The 19,972-nt window shown below is 40.0% G+C and overlaps 1 protein-coding gene across 7 annotated transcripts in view; it reads left to right on the top strand.

Moving 5' to 3' along the window:
- The window catches only part of CFI (complement factor I), a 63,897-nt gene that overhangs the window by 20,081 nt on the left and 23,844 nt on the right, over nt 1-19,972 (top strand). For all 7 annotated transcript variants that reach the window (XM_044767395.2, XM_070504566.1, XM_070504565.1 and 4 more), the window contains 8 exons: nt 3,086-3,133; nt 8,321-8,600; nt 10,147-10,300; nt 13,583-13,755; nt 14,603-14,716; nt 14,857-14,967; nt 19,213-19,236; nt 19,407-19,427. In XM_044767395.2, the coding sequence (XP_044623330.1) occupies nt 3,086-3,133; nt 8,321-8,600; nt 10,147-10,300; nt 13,583-13,755; nt 14,603-14,716; nt 14,857-14,967; nt 19,213-19,236; nt 19,407-19,427 (925 nt within the window). The remainder of the gene's footprint in view (nt 1-3,085; nt 3,134-8,320; nt 8,601-10,146; nt 10,301-13,582; nt 13,756-14,602; nt 14,717-14,856; nt 14,968-19,212; nt 19,237-19,406; nt 19,428-19,972) is intronic.

The following is a 19,972-nucleotide window of genomic DNA, read 5'->3' as shown; positions in this document are numbered from 1 at the left end:
TGGAAGTTAATTCTGTCAACTCTCAGTTCAGCCCCTATACAGGCAGTCTCATATACATTATGCATTAGACTTGTTCAAACTCACTTCAGGTAAGTTTCTGTCATCAAACTCTGTGTTATTACATTTTCCTGAATTTAAATAGATTCAAAATAAGCAATGTTATCACAATGACTATAAGGGAGAAGAAACAAAAGTTGAGTTTTTCAGTTTTTTCATTCTAATGGCCGTTTGGAATTTTTGTACAATATAAAACAGTAAAACAGTGCAGACTGAAAGGTGTAATATTTTTGTTTGTTAAGTACAAACAGTAGTTTATACAGGAAATAATTTACTGAATTTGAATAATATTTATAAAAGGAAATTTATTCTTTTTATGTATTTAATTGTTGTTAAACTAATATTATTATTCATTACTGCAACAGACCTCTATACAGGTATAATTTTTCCTTTTTCATTAAATACATCAGTGTAATTAAAAATATTTATGTATTGGTTTTTTCCTTACTTGTACTGTACTATGTATTTTACTTTTTTATTTTTTACAAGCATGATTTTATATATATATATATATATATATATGAATTTCAATAAAAGAAAATGTTTGCTGTTTACATTTTTCTGCATAATTTATTATTCATTTCTTTCACGATTTTTACTGGAGATAATTTTGTTGTATGGGAAGGTGTTTAAAAAGTATCTGCTCTGTGTGACAAATATACTAGGCTTGCCATTTGTCAATAAACAAACAACTTTTTGCAGCTCATATTCCAGACAAAGTGCTCATTTCTTTAACACATAGACTTCCTACAAAAACGAGGAAAAAAATCCAGTATATATCAGCAAAAGATATGGTTAGTATTAGGAGAAAGAAATAAAAATCTCTCTTAAAGTTTAAGCAATATTGAAAGATATTCAACCTCACTTATTGGGGGAAAAATGCAAATAAAACTGCTCCGAAAACATTTTTACATATCAAATTGGCAAAGATAAAAAAGTTTAATAAGGTATATGTTCTGTGGTCAAGAGTATGGAAAGTAGACACTGTTATATGTTGCTGATGGGAATGCAAATTAAAACAACCTCTATAGAGAGAAATTAGGCAATATCTTTCCACATTAAAGCTGCTCATTCCTTTGCTTCTGCAATTTCGCTCCCAATACAGACAGATATACTTAGCATACGTGGAAAATGATGTGTATTATATAAAGAGATTTGTTACAACGTTGTTCATGATAACAAAACATTGGAAACAATATAAATGCGCTTTGGGGTCTAGTTACAGGGGCACAGGTTGCAAATTGCCCTGGTGTTGGGGGGCAGTCAGAGAGTAAAATATGGGCTCACATATACAAAGCTGATCTCTGGAAAGATTCACAAAGAACTATTAAGTGGTTGACTATGGTGGGGGGGGGGTGGTGGGACCTGGGTAGGCTGAATGGATAAGGGAAAGGAGGAAATATAATTTTTACAGGCACCTCTTTGAACCTGTTTTAACATTTTTGTTTCCTATTTTTAGAGAATCATTTAAAAATGAAATAAAAACAAAATTCCAGCCATCTTATATTTATTATTAAAAAAACAAGACCAAGAAACTAGGCCAATAATTTTTTTTTAATCTCTGAGGCAAAAATAATGGAATCGAGAGGCCAGCCCAGTGGTGTAATGGTTAAGTTAGTGCGCTCCACTTTGGCAGCCTGGGGTTTGTGGGTTCAGATCCCAACCATGGACGTACACACTACTCATTAAGCCAGATTGTGGCAATGTCCCACATATAAAATAGAGGAAGATTGACACAGATGTTAGCTCAGGGCCAGTCTTCTCACCAGAAAAAAAACAATAATGGAATTGATCCCAAAACAAAATTCCAAGTTTTTTAAAGAGAACAAGGTACAAGAGCCCCTCTTACCTGCACACACCAGACAACTATTTTCCCACCATTTCCAACAGTAACATGCTGGCCCTGGGAAAAGAGAGATATTTATTTAAAAAATAAAAACAAACAACAAAGACAGAAATAACAAAAGTCTTTATCAAACTTTCTATGTGACTTGGAAAAATGCATCATTAGGGATTAATAGAGAAACATTCTCTATTTTTTTAAAAATCTGAATGGCTACTGGTTGAGGGGCTGGTTGTTGGGATGTTGGGGGCATAGCTTTATATTAGAAAAAGGTATGATACAAGATGGGCAGATGGAAGGAGAGGAAAAAATTGGAGGAAAAAAATTGCTAGTGAAAACTACGACAGGAAGGAACTGAGCCATAGCGTGTCTAAATGGAAAGGCTTCTGATATGGTTGTTAACTTTCAGGATATGAGTTATTTATTCACATCTAAAAGAGAGACAAAACTTCATATTGTTTACTCTTTTTGAAGCTTTTCCGTTTTTTTCTCAATGTTTTCCAGGAAAATCATGATTGTACCAGTTGGTTAATGCCATAATAATGCAATCACCACAAAATCTCGGTGGTGTACAACTTTACTTAGTGTACGAGTCTGCAGGTTGGCTGGGGATCAGCTGATCTAAGCTGGGATCTGCCGGAGCCGTTCCTCTCTGCCAACCTGGCCATGTTCCTATAGCTATAGCAGAGTAGCAAAGGGACAAACCCAGGCGTACAAGTACTTTCCAAGCATTTCTTATGTCACATCTGCTAACTTCCTGTTGACCAAAGCAAGTCACATGGCCAGGCCCAGAGTTTAGAGGTGGGGAAATGTACCCTGCCCCTATGAGAGGCACAGCAAAGGACTGGGATGAGGGGAGAGTAGAGGAATTGGGGCCATATGCAATCTACCACAGTCATCATCATGTTAGTGTTTGTACAGGATCTTAAATGTCTATGTGTGCTTTCCCACATATTTTTCATTTGATCCTCACGATAGCTTTGTGAGCATATTATTTTTCTTTTCCACCTTTTATAGAAGAGGAAACAGAATCAGAAAGGTAAAATCACTTACCCAAGATCACATAGCTAGTCATCAGTAGAAGGGGAACTTTCTACTTTTTTTACAAAAAGCAGTAAAAAGAGAAAGTGATGGACTTTTCCTGGCTTTGGTCGTAGTTAATCATTCTTTTTCCTTTATTTATAGATTGAAGGTGAAAAGCAAATGAGAGGAAACGTGCTGAAGAAACCACAGGTAAAGCTGTGTTGCTGTCTGCTGGGGTTGAAGAGGAGATTGTTTTCTTTCTTTGTTTTCTAATGACCAATCATTGCTCTAAAATGCTTCATTGTAGTCCTGCCTAGAACAAAAAGACAAAGTTCACATGAAAATAATTGCTATATCATTAAATATTATTATTTTTTTGGAGCATGCTCGGCTGCTTTGATTCTGTGACATCTCTACAGCACGTGTTCCCATGGTCACCATGACAGGGAAAGAGAATGCTGGGTCGTTGAGCACTGGCAGTTAAACGCCTCTACCTGAAACCAATATATGTTACTTCAGCTTGTATTTCATTGGCCAAAGCAAGTCCCCACCATGTCCAACCTCAAAAAGGAAATGCAGTCTTCCCATTTACCTTGAAGTAGAGTAAAATAAGATTTTAGTAAACAGTGTTAATGTTTACCACAAAGATAAACATTAAAAAGTACTTAGATCCACCACCCCATCTTATACCAGCAGCTCCACACATAATAGTTGTTATTTTAGTTTCTGTTATTTTATATTATTTATTTGTTTTCATTTCTGTTATTGTGGGAGGAAAGGAAGTGACAAAGTCAATATAATTTCAGGTGATGGTTTAAATAATTTTGATTATTAATCTTAATAGCATCTACAAATTTTGGAAAGATGGGCGTACATAAATGTATGAGGCATAGTCTATATTCTGTCTTCAGGCAAAGATTTATGTACAAATGCATTCACAAACCCCTTTAATAATGTCCTCAAAGGTCATCAGCCCACTGGTCTAGACACTGAGGATCCATAGACACATGTGACTTACCCAGTCCCGTTAGAGTTAAAGGCCTCTGTCATCATGTTTTACACAGTGGACAAAGAAACCTCCTCTTACTGTCCCCAGCTATTGCCTCACAATAATTTTCTCTCTCTCCTTTGATTAATGCCATTGTCAATAGCCACTGTATTGGTGTTAGCCATTACCATCAACCTGAAATTTTAAATGGTAATATTATGATAAGACTGGTTCCAATTTAGAATAAGAAATTGTAGGAATAGGAAACTGATATATCTAAGGCAGTCTTCTCCACTGCGTTCTAATTACCCCTCCTTCTATCCTCTCCTCAACTGTGTTTCAACAATTTTGCTCCCTCTCCATTAAAGCTTCAATCTTTCCCTTTCTGTTAGATTCCTGACCTTGGCCTAGAATTATGATAAAATCTCTTCTATCCCAGCAACAACAACAATCTCTCTTTACTCTTGGTCCCTTTGTGCTACTGTCTCATGTTTCTTTCTCATTCAAAGCCTAACATTTAATCTTTTCTCTACTGAAAGCATAATGACATTCCTTTTCATTTAATTGATTTTTTATCAAATTATTTCATGTATATAGTTTACAAAGGCAAATAATACCATAAGGCTCAAAACCATGGTGATTTTTAAATGTTTAATAATTTATTGGGCATAGATACTGAGCGGTCAGATAGGATCGATTATCCTTGCTTATAATGTGAAATACCCCACCACACCCCTCTGCACCCCTGATTCTCTCTGTCCAGAGACAACCACTTTCAAATCTTTGCTGTTTCTTCTGCTGTCTACATCAGATTTCTTAATAAAATGTTCATAAAACCATTTCTTTTAGCCAATCCCCTGGTTTTTTAGCCACTCCGTCTTCTTCAGTGGTACTAGGTGTCCCTATTCCTTGGCTTTTCTGGGGTTCTGTAGGGGGAATTTGCTTTATTCTGATGGCCTTCCCGCATTAGGCTTGGGATTCAGTTCTCTCTGGTCTGCTACATCCGTTAGTAGCAGCCCATCTGCTGTCCAGCTTCCAACATTTTGACAACCTCTCGAGTCTGTAGTCTTCTCCCCATTCTCTTTAGCCTTATTGGTCATGCCTTTGTTAAAAAATCCTTTTAATCTCATTTTATTGGGGCTCGGAGAGGAAGCAGAGATGTTTTTAAAGTCTCCCATGTCTAAGCACAAGACCAATCAAAGCAGTGAGCCTACACTCTGCTTCCGTTTCTTCACTTCCCATTCCGGCCTCTGCTCACCAAGGTCTGCTTTCTGCCTCTGACATTCAGCTAAAACCACTTCTTCAAAGGGTCCCAATGACTCCTGTTCATCAAATTCAGTGGGCTTTTTCAGGCTTCATCCTCTGAAGGCCTCTGCCGCATTAGACACGGGAGCAACACTGTGGCTGGGAAGCAAAGTCTCTTTTGCTTGTTCCACATCTTCAGCTCCTTCAATGTAAATTCTCCTCAATGTTCTCTCTCTGTTGGGTTTTTCCACCATTCATTCAATGAATACCCCCCTCCCTGCCCCCATGCCCCTGAATGAGGCTGAGCTGGGGGTCCGAGAAGCTTTCATCCGGAGCGAAGGCCAGAGTTTCAGTGATTACACAGGACATTGTAACTGCTGTTATATCACTGCTCCTGGGACTAAAGTCTTTTAATTTTTTTTGTTTTTGCTCTAAGAGTGACTGAAAAGTTCCGACATGTGCCCAAGTTTCTATCCAAAGATTAAAGAAAAATGAGACCTCAGAAAGGATTTAAAGGGATAAAGTTGGGAAAAAATCGAATTGTTTTCTATTTGCACCCATCTGGAGCATCAGTCTTTCAATAGAAGAGTGATGCATAAAAGGTGGCAGTCCTTGCCATCAGGGCACTTCCCTTCTTGTCGGGGAAGATCCAGGAGCTAAGTGATTACAAAAATGGCAGCTCTAATAAGCGCTGCAGAAGAGGTATGTGGAACCATGAAAAGCATGCAACTGGTAGACTTCGTTCTAGATCAGTGTGTTAAAAGCCAGTGTAGTGAGTGACCAGTTTGTCAAATTTTCTTGTCTCTATGGCTATTTAATGAAGTTCACTGAAAAGCATATTGGATAGAATGACTTTCACAGCTTTTGCAAATTTTTGCATGGTTATAATTGACTGGATTATTCTGCACTTAAAAAGATTGTTCACTTTGTTTCTGCTCCCACTTGCTCTTACTGCACTGGAGGGCACTGAAGAAGAGAAGGGGCTCTCATTGCTCCCTCCTCATTGCTCCATCCTCATCGCTCCCATCCTCCAGACGATCGACTAGGGGACACAGAGAGAACACTGGCTTTCTGCAAATGACTTTTGACCCAATTGGCCTGTTCCCAGCCCTCATCATATTTCATCTGGATTCTTGTATGTCTAATTGGCCTGTCTGATCTGATCTCCAGAAAGATCTTCCTTAAATGCAAATTTGCTTCCCTGCTTAAAGTCCCTCAGTGGCTCCCGCAGGACCTGCTCCCTTCTCCACCGCCCCCCCGCCTCCACACACACTCTATTTTCCAGCCTCCAACACGCTGGTCTCTTTCTCAGTCCTGCCTGGGGTGCCTACCCACCAGCCCCTCTGCCAGCTGACGACTCCTCAGCACCCTCAGAACCCAGCCCAGACATCAGCTCTTCCTGGAGATCTTCCCAAGCCTTCTGTCAGGCGAGGGCCCAGAACACTGTTCCACAGGCATCCCTGGCCCACATCTGTCAGGGAAATGTCAGTCAGGCTCACCTGTCTCTCCTCGGGTCAGTGTGCTCCCTAGGATGGGACTTTTAGTCCTCTGGTCTTCATCTCAGGCCATCCCCCGACACAGAATGGTGCTTAGTATCTCGTTTATTGAATTAATTGATAACTGAGCTAATGGTCTGTCTTCCAAGCTTCAGACACACGTTCCCTTTCCTACAAAATACCTACAGGTACACGTCCTTCAGGCACCTCAGACTCAATAGGTCACAAACCAAATTCATAATGCTCTACCTTAACTTAATATCTATTTTTTTAACTTTTTATTAAGATTATGATAGTTTACAACCTTGTGAAATTTCACTTGTACATTATTGTCAGTCATGTTTTAGGTGCACCACTTCACCCTTTGTGCCCTCCCCCCATGTCCCCCTTTCTCCTGGTAACCACCGATCAGTTCTCTTTGTCTGTATGTTTAACTTCCACCTATGAGTGGAGTCATACAGAGTTCGTCTTTCTCTATCTGGCTTATTTCACTTAACATAATAACCTGAAGTTCCATCCATGTTGTTGTGAATGGGACAATTTTATCCCTTTTTATGGCTGAGTAGTATTCCATTGTGTATATATACCATATCTTCTTTATCCAATCATCAGTTGATGGGTTAATATCTATTTTGATTAATGGCATTATACACCCTTATAATCACTCCAGCTCAAAACCTAGGACTCACCCCCGACCCCTCTATGGATTAAATCGTCCAATCCTATGGCTTTTGTCTGCTCGAGGGTCTTTCCAAACGATTCTCATGCTCCGTTCCTGCTGCCTCTTCCTTCCCAATTTCCTAACCAGTGAGCACACCATTTGAAGTACTCACAACCTCGTGTGCCCATCTTTTGAGACTGCTCACAAATCCCTAAGTACATTCTTCATCATCCCTCCTGGGTTTTGCCAGCACTTGTCCTCCCTCACCTTGCTCAAATGCTACCACCTCCATGAGGCCCTTAACCTCCCCCTGGAAAGACTTCCTCTCTCCCAGTCGCATTCTCCAGGAGTAGTGTGGTATTTGTGCCACTGTTCTGTCACTTACCACAGTCTGTCTTGCACCCCAGTTATTATGCATGTTTCTATTTATTGCCTAGATATCAAGCCCCAAAAGACAGAGCCCATGTCAAGGTCATCTTAGCAGGACTTTGCACACAGTAGGAGTTTAACAAATGGTTTTGCATTTATTTATAGAAATAATCCATTTCATTCTTCAGTCCATTCCACGAGACTATATTTAGCAGCAAATGTGTTACTCCTTAACATGACTGATGAGATTCATTGGTTTCTTCAAAGGCAGAATTTTATGTTGGCTTTAGGATAATAAAGCTCCCATTGATTTCATGCCTAGTATCTGCCAACCGTTATGTGCGTATTATTTCTGATCCCTGAATAACCTTGCAAAATAGAAGATATTACCCCTATTTTGCTGATGAGGAAACCCACGTGTCACAAGGGTAAGTAGCTTGCCCAAGGCCATTTGGCTGTAAGTGCCCACGCTGGGATTAGAAGCCAGGTTTGTCTCATTCTAAAAACCACTAGACCATAGCACCCTGTTCTGTACTGTGGGGTACGCGAGTCTGTTTTGTTTCTTGCCTTCACTTACTCATCTTCAAAAAGAAGGTTTTAGTTTTTTGATAAATTAAGGTTTGTCTTGTGTTTTATAGACCTATTGGACACCAGGCGCATCTCAGGAAGATCTCCTGGAGGAAAAGTGCTTAACTGAAAAACACACACATCTTTCCTGCAATAAAGTCTTCTGCCAACCATGGCAGAAATGCATCCAAGGGAGCTGCACCTGTAAACTCCCTTATCAGTGCCCAAAGAATGGTACCACCGTGTGTTCAACTAACGGGAGAAGCTACCCGACTTACTGTCAGCAAAAGAGTGTTGAATGTCTTCGTCCAGGGGCAAAGTTTTTAAATAATGGAATATGCACAGCCGAAGGTAGGGAGAGGCCAGCTTATTCTATGGTATAAGAAGGAAATTGTCTACCATACTTTCTATTAGAAAATACTTTTCCTATGAAATGTTATGGTGACAACTCAAAATTCTTCTCTATATCCTCAATAGTAATGGGGGGATAAATAAAGAAATTAAGGGTCACCAGAATCTAGCCAGTCCTTGAGTCCGGAGCACAAGGCCCTGAGGCCAGTCCTCCCCCTCAGTGCCCATGCCATTCTCTGCTGCCCATTCCTTCAGAATTATCCCCACGCTCACTTCCACTTAGCTGAAGGCATTATTCCCAGAGTCATTGAGTTGAGTTCAAAACCCAGGGAAAAAGTCTTTACATGAGATTGGTACTGAAATGACGCCTTTCTCTGGACCTCTGGCCCCAATAGTTTCTTCCAGCATCCATCCCATCAGCCCCTACCCCTCTCCCGAGCCCCGACCCCATTGCAACTCCCTGGTCCAAGGTGAGCTCAGGCCACTGCTCACCTAGGACATACCCCTAGCAAACTTGGCACATCCGATCAGAGAGCTCGTCTACGGTCGTCCAGGTGCCTAAGGTAGTGAGGAGGCCGGAACCCTACTCTGTGGATTCATGGACTGCTTAAGATTAGGGACCTCCCTGTCAGCCGGATTTAGTTGCAAGCCCCTCCAAGCCCCAACTCAGTTATCAACAAGCTATGTGGCCTCTCTGGGCCCCAGTTTCCACATCTGTAAAATGTGGATAATAGTAGTTCCCAACTCGTAAGACTCTTGCGAAAATGAAATAAAATGGTGTATGTAAAATGTATGAAGCTTTTCCTACAGTGTTCGGTGCATGGAAAGTGCTCATGAAATTTTAGGGTTCACAGCACACCTCAGGCTTGTTGTCGTCTGATATCAGTTATCACAGACACTTCATGAATTTACAGAGGAACACTTAGAACATTCTTTTTAAAGGCACCATCACACACACCAGCACACAGTAGTCTAAATATTTTTGTGATGCTGAGTTATGATGTGGAGGTATCGTGAACAAGTATTGTGAACTATTTGAGCTCAGCTCTGTTACCCGCTGGAGAGAGGGGAAATAATATGCAGATTATTTGTTCAGTGTCAGACATTTGTTCTCTTAAATAACTGAGAATGCAGAACCCTCTCCTCCATTTCCATTATTTGTTGGGCTTACTTTTAAGAGCATGGACTTTGGAGGGAGGTCAATGCAGCAGGTTCAGATTCCTGGTGTCACCACTTGAGCAAGTAACTTAACGTCGTGTCTAAAGATGGAGAAATTGAGGCTCCTCGTGTGTGAAAACGAGGATGAATGTTGGCCGTAATCTCGACGGGGCTAATGTGGGATTTTAAGATATTCTACATACTGGACAGCACAGCCCCTGAGACGTAATAAGCCCTCATAAAACAACTGCTTAGCATTATTTGTTAGAATCTCTCTGGCATTCAAAGTTAATTTGAAATTATGTATTTTATTATTTTAAAGGCTTTTAATCAAGAGGAGAAAAAGTGAATGCCTAAGTATTGCTCATTCTTTTGGTTTTTAATTTAGGGAAATTTAATGTTTCCTTGAAGTATGGAAATACAGATTCAGAGGGATTTGTTGAGGTAAAACTTGTGAACCAGGAGAAGAAAATGTTTGTATGTAAAAGGAACTGGAGCATGACACAGGCCAACGTGGCCTGCCTGGACCTCGGATTTCAACTGTGAGTGCTTCTGGCGGCAGGTTTTCCCAGGGTCCATTTTATCGTTCCAACTGTTTGTTTTTTGATTGCCTAATCTTTCGGTGCCTCAACTTCCTCATACGTAACCTGCAAATATTAACTTCCTGCCTCATAGCGCCAGCCTGAGGATTAGATGCGTTCACGCTTGACTACCACTCAGAGGGCTGCTGAGCACAGGGCCCGCATGGCTGTTAAAGATCCAGACGCAAGTCCTCGGCTGATGTGGAGTCCCACACCCCTGACCGTCTCTCGTCTCATCCTGAGTGATGTCACTTCTTCATACCTCATGCTCTCCACTTACGCCTTCTCTCTTTTTCTGTTGATCAACCTTGCAAAGATTTGTCTATTTGATTAGGGTGTTTTTATTTTTATATTTATGTAATTATCTCTTCTTTATTTTCTACTTCATTACATTTTGCTGTTATCTTTGGCTCTCTCCTTTTCTCTATTGTATTTTTTACAATTCCTTGAGTTAAATGCTTAACTCATCAATTTTCAGTTTTTATCATTTTCTACTCCAAGCATTTAAGGTACAAATTTCCCTCCGGGTAATTGCTTCGTCTGCATGCCATAAGCCTCCATAAGCAGTATTTTATTTGTCGTTCAGTTCAAAACAGTTCCTAATTTTCAACATAATTTCTTTTTCAACCCATATGTAATTTAGAAGTTTCTTTTTTAAGTTTCCTAATGAATATATTAGTTTGCTTTTGGTTAACTTTTTGTTATAGATTTCCTGTTTAATTGTATTGTGGTCAGATAATGTCTCTCTATGATGGCAATTGTTTAAATATTTGTTGAGACCTGCTTTGTGCTGAGTGTATTTTAAATGCTTCATGTGCAGAATTCTATGTAATAAATATGTTATCCATTAGAATAAGCAAGCCTGTTAACTGGCTTGTTCAAATCTTTTCCCATTTATTTACTTATGAGCTTTCTGTGTCTTTATCTTTTATGTGTGTCCCTTATAAACAGTGCATATTAGATTTTTTTTTTTAATCCAATATGACAATAACTATCTGAGGAGTTTAGTCCACTTATATTATTGTGATTATTTACACTGCTGAATTTATTTTTCCTATCTTATTTTGGGCTTGTTATTCACCTTACTTTTTCTGTGCTCTTGTTTCTTCCTTTTCTAACTTCTATTAGGTTATTAAAGTTGTTGTTGTTTTTCTTAATCTTCCCCCTTTTCCTCCTCTACTTGGTTTGGAAATTATATACATTCTATTTCTATGCCTTTAGTGGTTACCTGTACATTTATACCATGAATCCTTGTCTTCGGAACTCCTTGAACTCTTCTGGAACATACAAAGAATGTCACTACCCTACCAAGTTTCCAGTATTTAGTTCCACCTTATTTTTGTACAACCCTGAAGTTAATTGCTATCATTATAAAATAAGCGCTTATTATTACTGTTGTTCAGTCAGTGCTTTCTCAGATCTATGTCATGTTTACCAACTTCTTGGTTTGTTGTTGCTTCTTCTTTTTTTTTTTTGCTGAGGAAGATTTGCCCTGAGCTAACATCCATGCCAACCTTCCTCTATTTTTCAGTATGTGGGCTGCCAGCACAGCCTGGCTGCTACCAGAGCAGTGTAGGTCCGTGCACGGGAGCCGAACCCCAGCTGCTGAAGTGGAGCACACTGAACTTAACCACTAGGCCACCAGGGCTGACCCTTCCCCCCCCTTTTTTTTTTTCCTGAGGAAGAGTCCCCCTAAGCTAACATCTGTGCCAATCTTCCTCTATTTTTTCATATGAGGGCCACCTGCACAACGTGGCCACCAATGAGTGATGTAGGTCTGCACCCGGGAACCAAAGAGGAGTGTACTGAACTTAACCACTAAACCACTAGGCCATGGGGCAGCCCCTATTGTTGCTTCTTACATCTCACTCCTTCCTTCTGGATTCAATTTCCTTCTTCCTAAACCATATCTGCTAGTAGTTCATTAGTGAGAATCTCTTATCTTTAAATTGACCCACAGAGTATTTCTGATTTTTGATCGTTTATGACCTACAACCTATGATTAAACTGAGGGGTGAGCTCTCCCAGTCTTTGAACTTTCCGTCTTTTGCTCTTTTCATATTTTGCATAAGCTCAGGGACAGACTTCTCTGATTTCAGCCAGTGGGTATTTCCCTTACTTCCTTAAGAGCTCATTGAGGGCATTTATTGTCTTTACCTAGTACTCCTAGATAGTTTCAGGGTGAAGACTTTTCAGATTGTTCACCTGTCACATTACCCCAAATGGCTCTCATTTGTTCTTATATTTTGATGATGTTTTGCACAGTTTCATGACTGCTATATTCTCACTCTGGATCTGAAATAATTAAAAATACCTTCCTTGTTCCCTTTAATTGTTCTCTTTTTGCCTTTCATTCTACTTTATCTTATGTTTATATTGCCGTTACCACCTAATTTTTGTTTACATTTGGCTGATGTGTCCTTGCTCAACTTTTTATTTTTAACTCATTTTCTTCACTTACTTCTAAAGAGAAGCAGGGTGCAATTGAGTGGGCTGGAAGGTAGTTCGCTGTAACTCATCATCTCTAGAGTATTGGGTCCTTGAAGTAGACTTTTATCTGCACAAATTCTGAATGAATGGAGAAGTCCAAGCAATGGCATACAGATGCCAAGATATCACCTTAACACTGTCAAGGCTGAATTGAGGATGTGGCTTAGTGTAAAAGCAAAATGGACCTGCCAGAATGAAACTAACTTAACCTTGTAAATCCTACACAGCAACAGGGCCAGCCAGTTAAGCCTCACAGCACAGGACTAGTGGAGGGGCCCCAAAAGGAAAAGATGGAAGAGCTGGGCTGCTTGCCTGGTTTATATTTCCAAAATTCCCTCATCAAATTAATCCACTCATTTTCCTGGAGAGAAGAGGAATTAAGAGATGGAGAGAGGCCAAGAATGACACATCTCAGGTTGGAAGGAAATATCAAGAGTGTGGAAAAAGAAATACTCCTCCTTAACAAGAAACAGAGGAGAGGAAACCAGTATTTGCTGAGTGCTTGCCGTGTTTTGAACTTTGGCTAGTCAGTTTAAATTGATTGTTTTAGTTAATCTTTACAAAGCTTGGTGAGACAGTTATGTGCCCTTTTACAGGAGAAGCGATTGAGGCTCAGAGAATTTAAGCATCTTGCACAATCTATCACTCATAAGTAGAAAATAGGAGGACCTTAGTCTATTAGCTCCCACAGCAAGGTTTTAAATGCCGAGGATTAATAATTCCACCCTAATATTTCATTTATTCTATTTGCAGAGGAGCTCATAGTACTCAAGGAAAATTTCCGTTTCCTGAAGAAAATTCCACTGAATGTCTGCTTGTGCGTTGTCGAGGATTAGAGACCAGTTTGGCTGAATGTACTATTACTAAGAGAACAACTAACAGTGCCTGGGGCTTAGCTGCTGTTGTGTGTTACACCCAGAACACAGGTTGGTAGCGTTCTTGCCTGATATGTTCCCTTCTTTCAGTGCTGTCTACTTCACACCAAGTCTGTAGGAAACAAACTAATAATGGCTACCCAATTGCCAGTCACAGAGGCCCAATCATGTTTTGGTTTTACAGGCTAAATTGGTGCTTTTCCCCTTCTTGCTATTCAGATAGTGCTTCTATCCGGGTTCCTATATGGGAAGCAAAGTTGCTTGACTCTCCTTTGCTTCCTTGAACGTCTGGATTAAAGTTAATACAGCAAACACAAGGCAGTCAGACATCAGAGGAAACCTCACGGCACCTTTGAGAGGTCCAACATATGCATTCCTTTAAAATGTTTAAGTGACCACATCCAGGCCTCAGTTTCCAGGCAGTCACTGCCACTTTTCTCCTCCACCCTGACATTGGAATATTTTAGCCATATATGTGGTGTTGAAGGCCAAAGCCGCCTTCAGTGCTAAAAAAAGGGTGCCATCAAAATGTAAATGGCACTGCCCACGCAAGTCTTGGGGCGAGTGGAGAGCCGTGTGGCAGCCTGAGAGGGAGGCTGACGCGGTGTCTGCCCATCAGCAAGGGTTCCTGGCTCCTGAGGCCCCCTGTCCCAGTGAGCACAGACCTCCACAAGAGATGCTGGCTTTCAGAGATACTGAAAGGGCCTCCACAAGGCAGTGTTGGCATTTATTTTCCTTATGTACCACATATACTATGTCGATGTTACCAATATATTTTATTATCACTTTTTATTTGATTCTTGACTTGATCTTAATGTCCCCATTCTTGCAAAAATGTGAGAAAGGTGTCACCCACACTCCATAACTAAATTTCACAAAGATAATTACTACTTTACAGTTTTGCCAGAAAATGAGTCCTTTCAGTGTGTGAACGGCAAACACATTCCTCGAAAGAACGCCTGCAATGGTGTTAATGACTGTGGAGACCAGAGTGACGAGCTGTGCTGTAAAGGTAGGGACGTCAGCCCTTACATCCCCCAAAAGCGTTCTTCAGACGAGAAAAGTAGAAACAGCTTTACCACTGAATTTGAGATTCCCTCTCCTTCCACTGTAAGAGTGAGAACAGCCCCTCTCCTGTTCATGTCTGCGCAGGGTGCCGAGGGAGAAGTTTCTTTTGTAAGTCGGGAGTTTGTATTCCAAACCAGCACAAGTGCGACGGGGAGGTGGACTGCATCACCGGAGAAGATGAAATCGGTTGTGAAGGTAATTTAAATTTTGTGGGCCCATTTTTCATTATTCAATTTGGGAATTCTGAAACTTTCTTTTCGTTAAATTGTAATCTTAAGTGACCCTAGGAGGGTGCCGCAGTAGCAAGACTCCTGAGGGGGCATTTGAAGAACTACGAATGTGCTTCTCTCATATTTTCATTTATTAAATATTTACTCGCTGTTTCAGAACTTTTTACTAGAAAAGTCCCCACATAACAAAAATAGACAGACTATTAGAATGAACCCATAGGTACCCAGCTCCCAACAATTATCAATATCTTGCTTAGCTTGTTTGTTTATTTTAAAGCAAGTTTCAGGTATCATGTCACTTCACCTATATACATCTCTAATGATAAAAACACTACATAGGTGCAACCATCCTCTCATTAGTGCACCTAAAAATAATAATAATTCCATAACACTGTTTAATAACAGCCCATGTTCAAATTTTCCCAACTGCCTCGGAAATGTATTTTTAGAATTAACATTTTCGAATCAGAATCCAAAGAATCTAACATTGTGTTTGGTTATTAAGTTTTCGAAGTCTCTTTTATTCCTAAGGAGTTATCCACCCCCAGTTTTTTTTCATGCCATTGATTTTTTTAGAGAAATGAGGTTATTTGCCTACAGGATGTTCCTTCTTCTGGATTTATAGAGACTTGATTAGATTTGAAGTTCAATATTTTAGGCAAGAATTCTAGATGGGTGGTGCTGTGTTCTTCCCATTACATATAACATCTTGAAGTCTGGTTGTCCCACTTCTGGAGATGCTAAGGTTGATCACTGGATCAGCTTGATGCCTCCTTTAAAAACATCCCGCCGAAACCTTCACCTTAATGGTTTTTAACAGTCTTTTTGATTGTTGCCTAGATCCACCTCGTGGATAGAAACTGTAAAATGTTCATTTCTGATTCAACATTCCTTCCACATTTATTAACTGGAATTCTATATAGAAGAACTTTCTTTCATCAACTATTCTGTTTTCATGACATGCACTTCATAGTAGAAAGGCAGAATAGTTTTTCATTCTTTCCCTTTATGTACTAAGTTTCAGAGCAGTGAGTTGATGCTCTTTGCCTTTTGGTGCTAATTGGAAAACATCCAGTGGTAAAAATGTTTACTAGCTACCTGCTTTGTGCCACACAGACTGACTTCTTGCTCCTATCGGCACTTTCTGGAGGAAAAATCTCTCTAAGTTATTATATTCATTCATTTACTCAACGAATGTGTTTAAGTTCCTACTATGTGTGTTGGGCCCTGCTCTAGGTGCTGAGCTTCAAATAGTGGATAATTTTTCAAAAATCCCTGCCCCTTCATAGGTCTTACATTCTAATGTGTGAAGAGAGATGATAAACATGAGAAATAAGTCAAATATATAGTAAAATAATATGTACTAAGAAGAAAAATAAAGCAAGGAAGAAAGATATAAAATGTTTAGGGGTAAGTTCTGAAATTTTAGGTAAGGTGTCCTGGGAAGGCTCACTCACTGAGGTTACCTTCAGGTAAAGATCTAAAGGCACTGATGGAGCCAGCCACGCAGATGTCTGCAGAAGAGTGTTCTGGGCAGAGGCCACAACCAGTACAGTGTTCCTAAGATGGGAACATCCCAGTACGTTTGAGGAACAAATAGCAAGGAAGCTGGTGTGGCAGTTGTTACAGGTGGGTGTCGTGAGACATCAAAGGACAAGCAGTAGGAGAGGTTGGAGAGGTGGTTGGGGTGGGGAGCTCAGGGCAGATCAAGAAAGGCCTGTTAGTGATTATTCGGGCTGCTGAGTGCAGAACAGGCTACACAAGGAGAGGAGAAGAAGGGGACCAGTCAGGAAGCTACTGCACAACCCAGGTGGGAAATGATAGTGACTAGGATAAGTTGGTAGGAATGGAAAGGATGAGAATCAGTCAGTTCTGGATATATTTTGAACTACAGCTAAAGAGACTTGCTGACAGATTGGATGGGAGTGTGAGAACAAATGAGCAGTCAAGGATGACTTCAGGGATTTTGGCCTGAGAGCTGAAAGGATGGCGCTGCTTTCAACAAAGATGTGGAAGGCTGCAAGAGGCGTGGGTGTACTTACGTCGCCTCATTGATGGAAGTCTCCAGCGGCGTGCTGGTCAACGTTTACCAGCTGGCTTGGGAGAGGGAGGGGGATCCCTGACGCGCAGCTTTCACTAACTTCTGTCATATAAATACTCCCATCATGGGTGATTTCAAGCCGCTAACATGATGTCACAGAACACAAGCTGGGAACTGACACAACAGTCTATCGTGTGGTGGCAGAGTCCATGTCAGGACACCGCCAAGTTACAATTAACTGTTTATCATCGTTTTCTACTTGTCTTACCTTCCCTTCCCAACAGTAAATACCTTGAAAACAGAATCTACCTAATTATTTTCATATTCCAATGTCCTAGGTAAAGTGCCTTACACATAAGCATTAAATAAATGTTGAAGACAGTATGGATAAATGAATTGATGTTAATTATATTTTGGCATTTCTTGGTATGCCAAGTATTTGACTTTACTAAAATTTTGTTTAATTTCCCATTGATATCAGTTCTCAAATTAAAAAACACACTTTTTGGATTTCAACTCATATCATTTCTTTTGAAGGGCGTGGAAGCAGTTGAGCAAAATACTTTTATGTTCATTAAATGTGGTTAAATCCTTATTAAAGAGAGGAGAGAAAGAAATTTCAAAAAGTTTTTCAGGTAGAAGGACAGTAACCCACAACTTTCGCCGGTGATGCTCCACAGCTTTCATCCACCCAGTGTTATTGAGGTGTAATTGACATACAGCGCTGTATAAGTTGAAGGTGTGTGGCATAATGACTTGGCACACATATACTGTGAAATGATTACCACAATAAGTTTGGTTAACATCCATCACCCGTATCGTTTCAAGAGGAAAGTTCTTCTTTTCCTTCTGATAAGCACTTCTAGGATTTACTCTCTTAGCACCTCTCAACTCTCCCATACAGCAGTGTTGGCTGTTGTCACCATGCCGTCCATCACATCCCCAGGACAGATTTACCTTGTAACCGGAAGTTTGTACCTTTTGACTGCCGTCACCCAATTCCCCGCCCCCAAACCCTGCCTCTGATAACCACAAACCTGATCTCCTTTTCTATGAGTTTGGTTTTTCAGATTCCACATAAACGTGAGATCATGCAGGCTGTGTCTTCCTCTGAAGCTCTGTGGTTTGATTTCGCTTCTTCAGTATAATAATATTTGGAGGTTTCTTCTCCTTCTCCTCCTCTTCCTGCCCCTCTGTCTCCCTCCCCTCCTTCTCCTCCTGACTCAAACTCTAAACTTTAAGATCAAAGAGCACAATTTGCTAGTTTACCAGGGAAAAAAAAATCCTATTGCTAGGAAGAAACTACCACATAAAGCTTACTTTTCTTATTGATTTCTTGAATCCATATCAAAAATACATTTAGTCAGTTGTCGTCGTTACCTCACTTTACCCTTTTCAGCATAGCTCTGCCTTTCATATTTCAGTAACTGTGCTGATATTTCCCTCTCTAAGAAAGAGCCAGTGAGAGCAGAGATGCAAAATAAATACATTAATAGATTCACTGGTCTCTCCTTTCAGTGTACAGAGCAGTCACTAAACCAATGTCTTGATTTCATTTATCATTTATAAGCCCACCTTTCATCAGTCTAAGTTAAAGAGTTATAAATTCTGTATAAATGTATAGTAAGTGTGCTGTTGGGTAGGTGTTCAAATTTGTCTAAAATATGAATCTCTTTTTAAAACTCAAGTTAAAATGATTTCTTTGCTGCGGTGAAATTGGTGTGTGTTTAAATGCGAGATGAAACCTCTGTTATGCAGTATTAACAAGCAAAGTAAAGGGCTGGCCCATGGCATAGTGGTTAAGTTCGCACACTCCACTCCGGTGACCTGGGTTCGCAGGTTCAGCTCCTGGGTGCAGATCTACACATCGCTCATCAGGCACACTGTGGCGGCATCCCACATATAAAATAGAGGAAGATGGGCACAGACGCGAGCTCAGCGACAGTCCTCCTGCAGCAAAAAGAGGAAGACTGGCAACAGATGCTAGCTCAAGGCCAATCTTTTTCATACTAAATAAATCAAGACAGACAGCTTACTGTGGCTCCCTTTTATCTTTTTGTAAGCCTTAACAAGTTGTTACACTATTTATGAAATATAAATGATTTCTGTCTATTTTATTCAAGTGAAAATTATCTCTTTGCTACAGTGAGTTTTTTGCTTTGTTTTCAGGAACTGAACATCTTGGAATGAAAGGTAAATCTATTTTTATAATAGGAAATTTATACCACAGAAGCGAAAGCAAGAATAAGGTGTTATACTTCTTATGATATATGTTCAGTATATTGACATACGGTATGCATTTTTCTCACATAAAAATTATCTTTTGCTGTGGTAAATTTTGGGTTTCTTTTGTTTTTTTTCAGACTTTTTACGTACGGCTAAAGGTAAAAATTTTATTAAATTCTTGGGATATTGCAGAGTTGGCACAAAACAAAGGTACTGCTCTCTTCTTATACTTTAGTGTAACTATTTTTCCACATACTGTTTTTTATGGAGGTCACATTGGTTTATAACATTAAGTTTCAGGTGTACATCATTATATTTTGACTTCTATATAGACTGCATCATGTTCACTACCAAGAGTCTGGTTTCCATCCATCACCATACACATGTGCCCCTTAACCCCTTTCCCCCACCCCCAATCCACTTCCCTCGTGGTAACCACCCATCCGTTCTCCATATCTGTGTTTGCTTGTTATCTGCCACATATGAGTGAAATCACACTGCATTTGTCTTTCTCTGTCTGACTTATTTCACTTAGCATATTACCCTCAAGGTTCATCCATGTTGTCACAAATGGTACATCAATTTCTTGAATCCATATCAAAAATATATTGAGTCAACTGTCATTGTCACCTCACTTTACCCGTCTTCAGCGTGAGCTCTGCCTTTCATATTTCAGTAATTCTTCTAGTATTTCCCTCTCGAA

The sequence above is a fragment of the Equus asinus genome, chromosome 3 (assembly GCF_041296235.1).
Source record: "Equus asinus isolate D_3611 breed Donkey chromosome 3, EquAss-T2T_v2, whole genome shotgun sequence".
Classification (NCBI taxonomy): Eukaryota; Metazoa; Chordata; class Mammalia; order Perissodactyla; family Equidae; genus Equus; species Equus asinus.
Note: the sequence above shows the minus strand (reverse complement) of the source record. Positions and strands in the feature narration are given on the sequence as shown.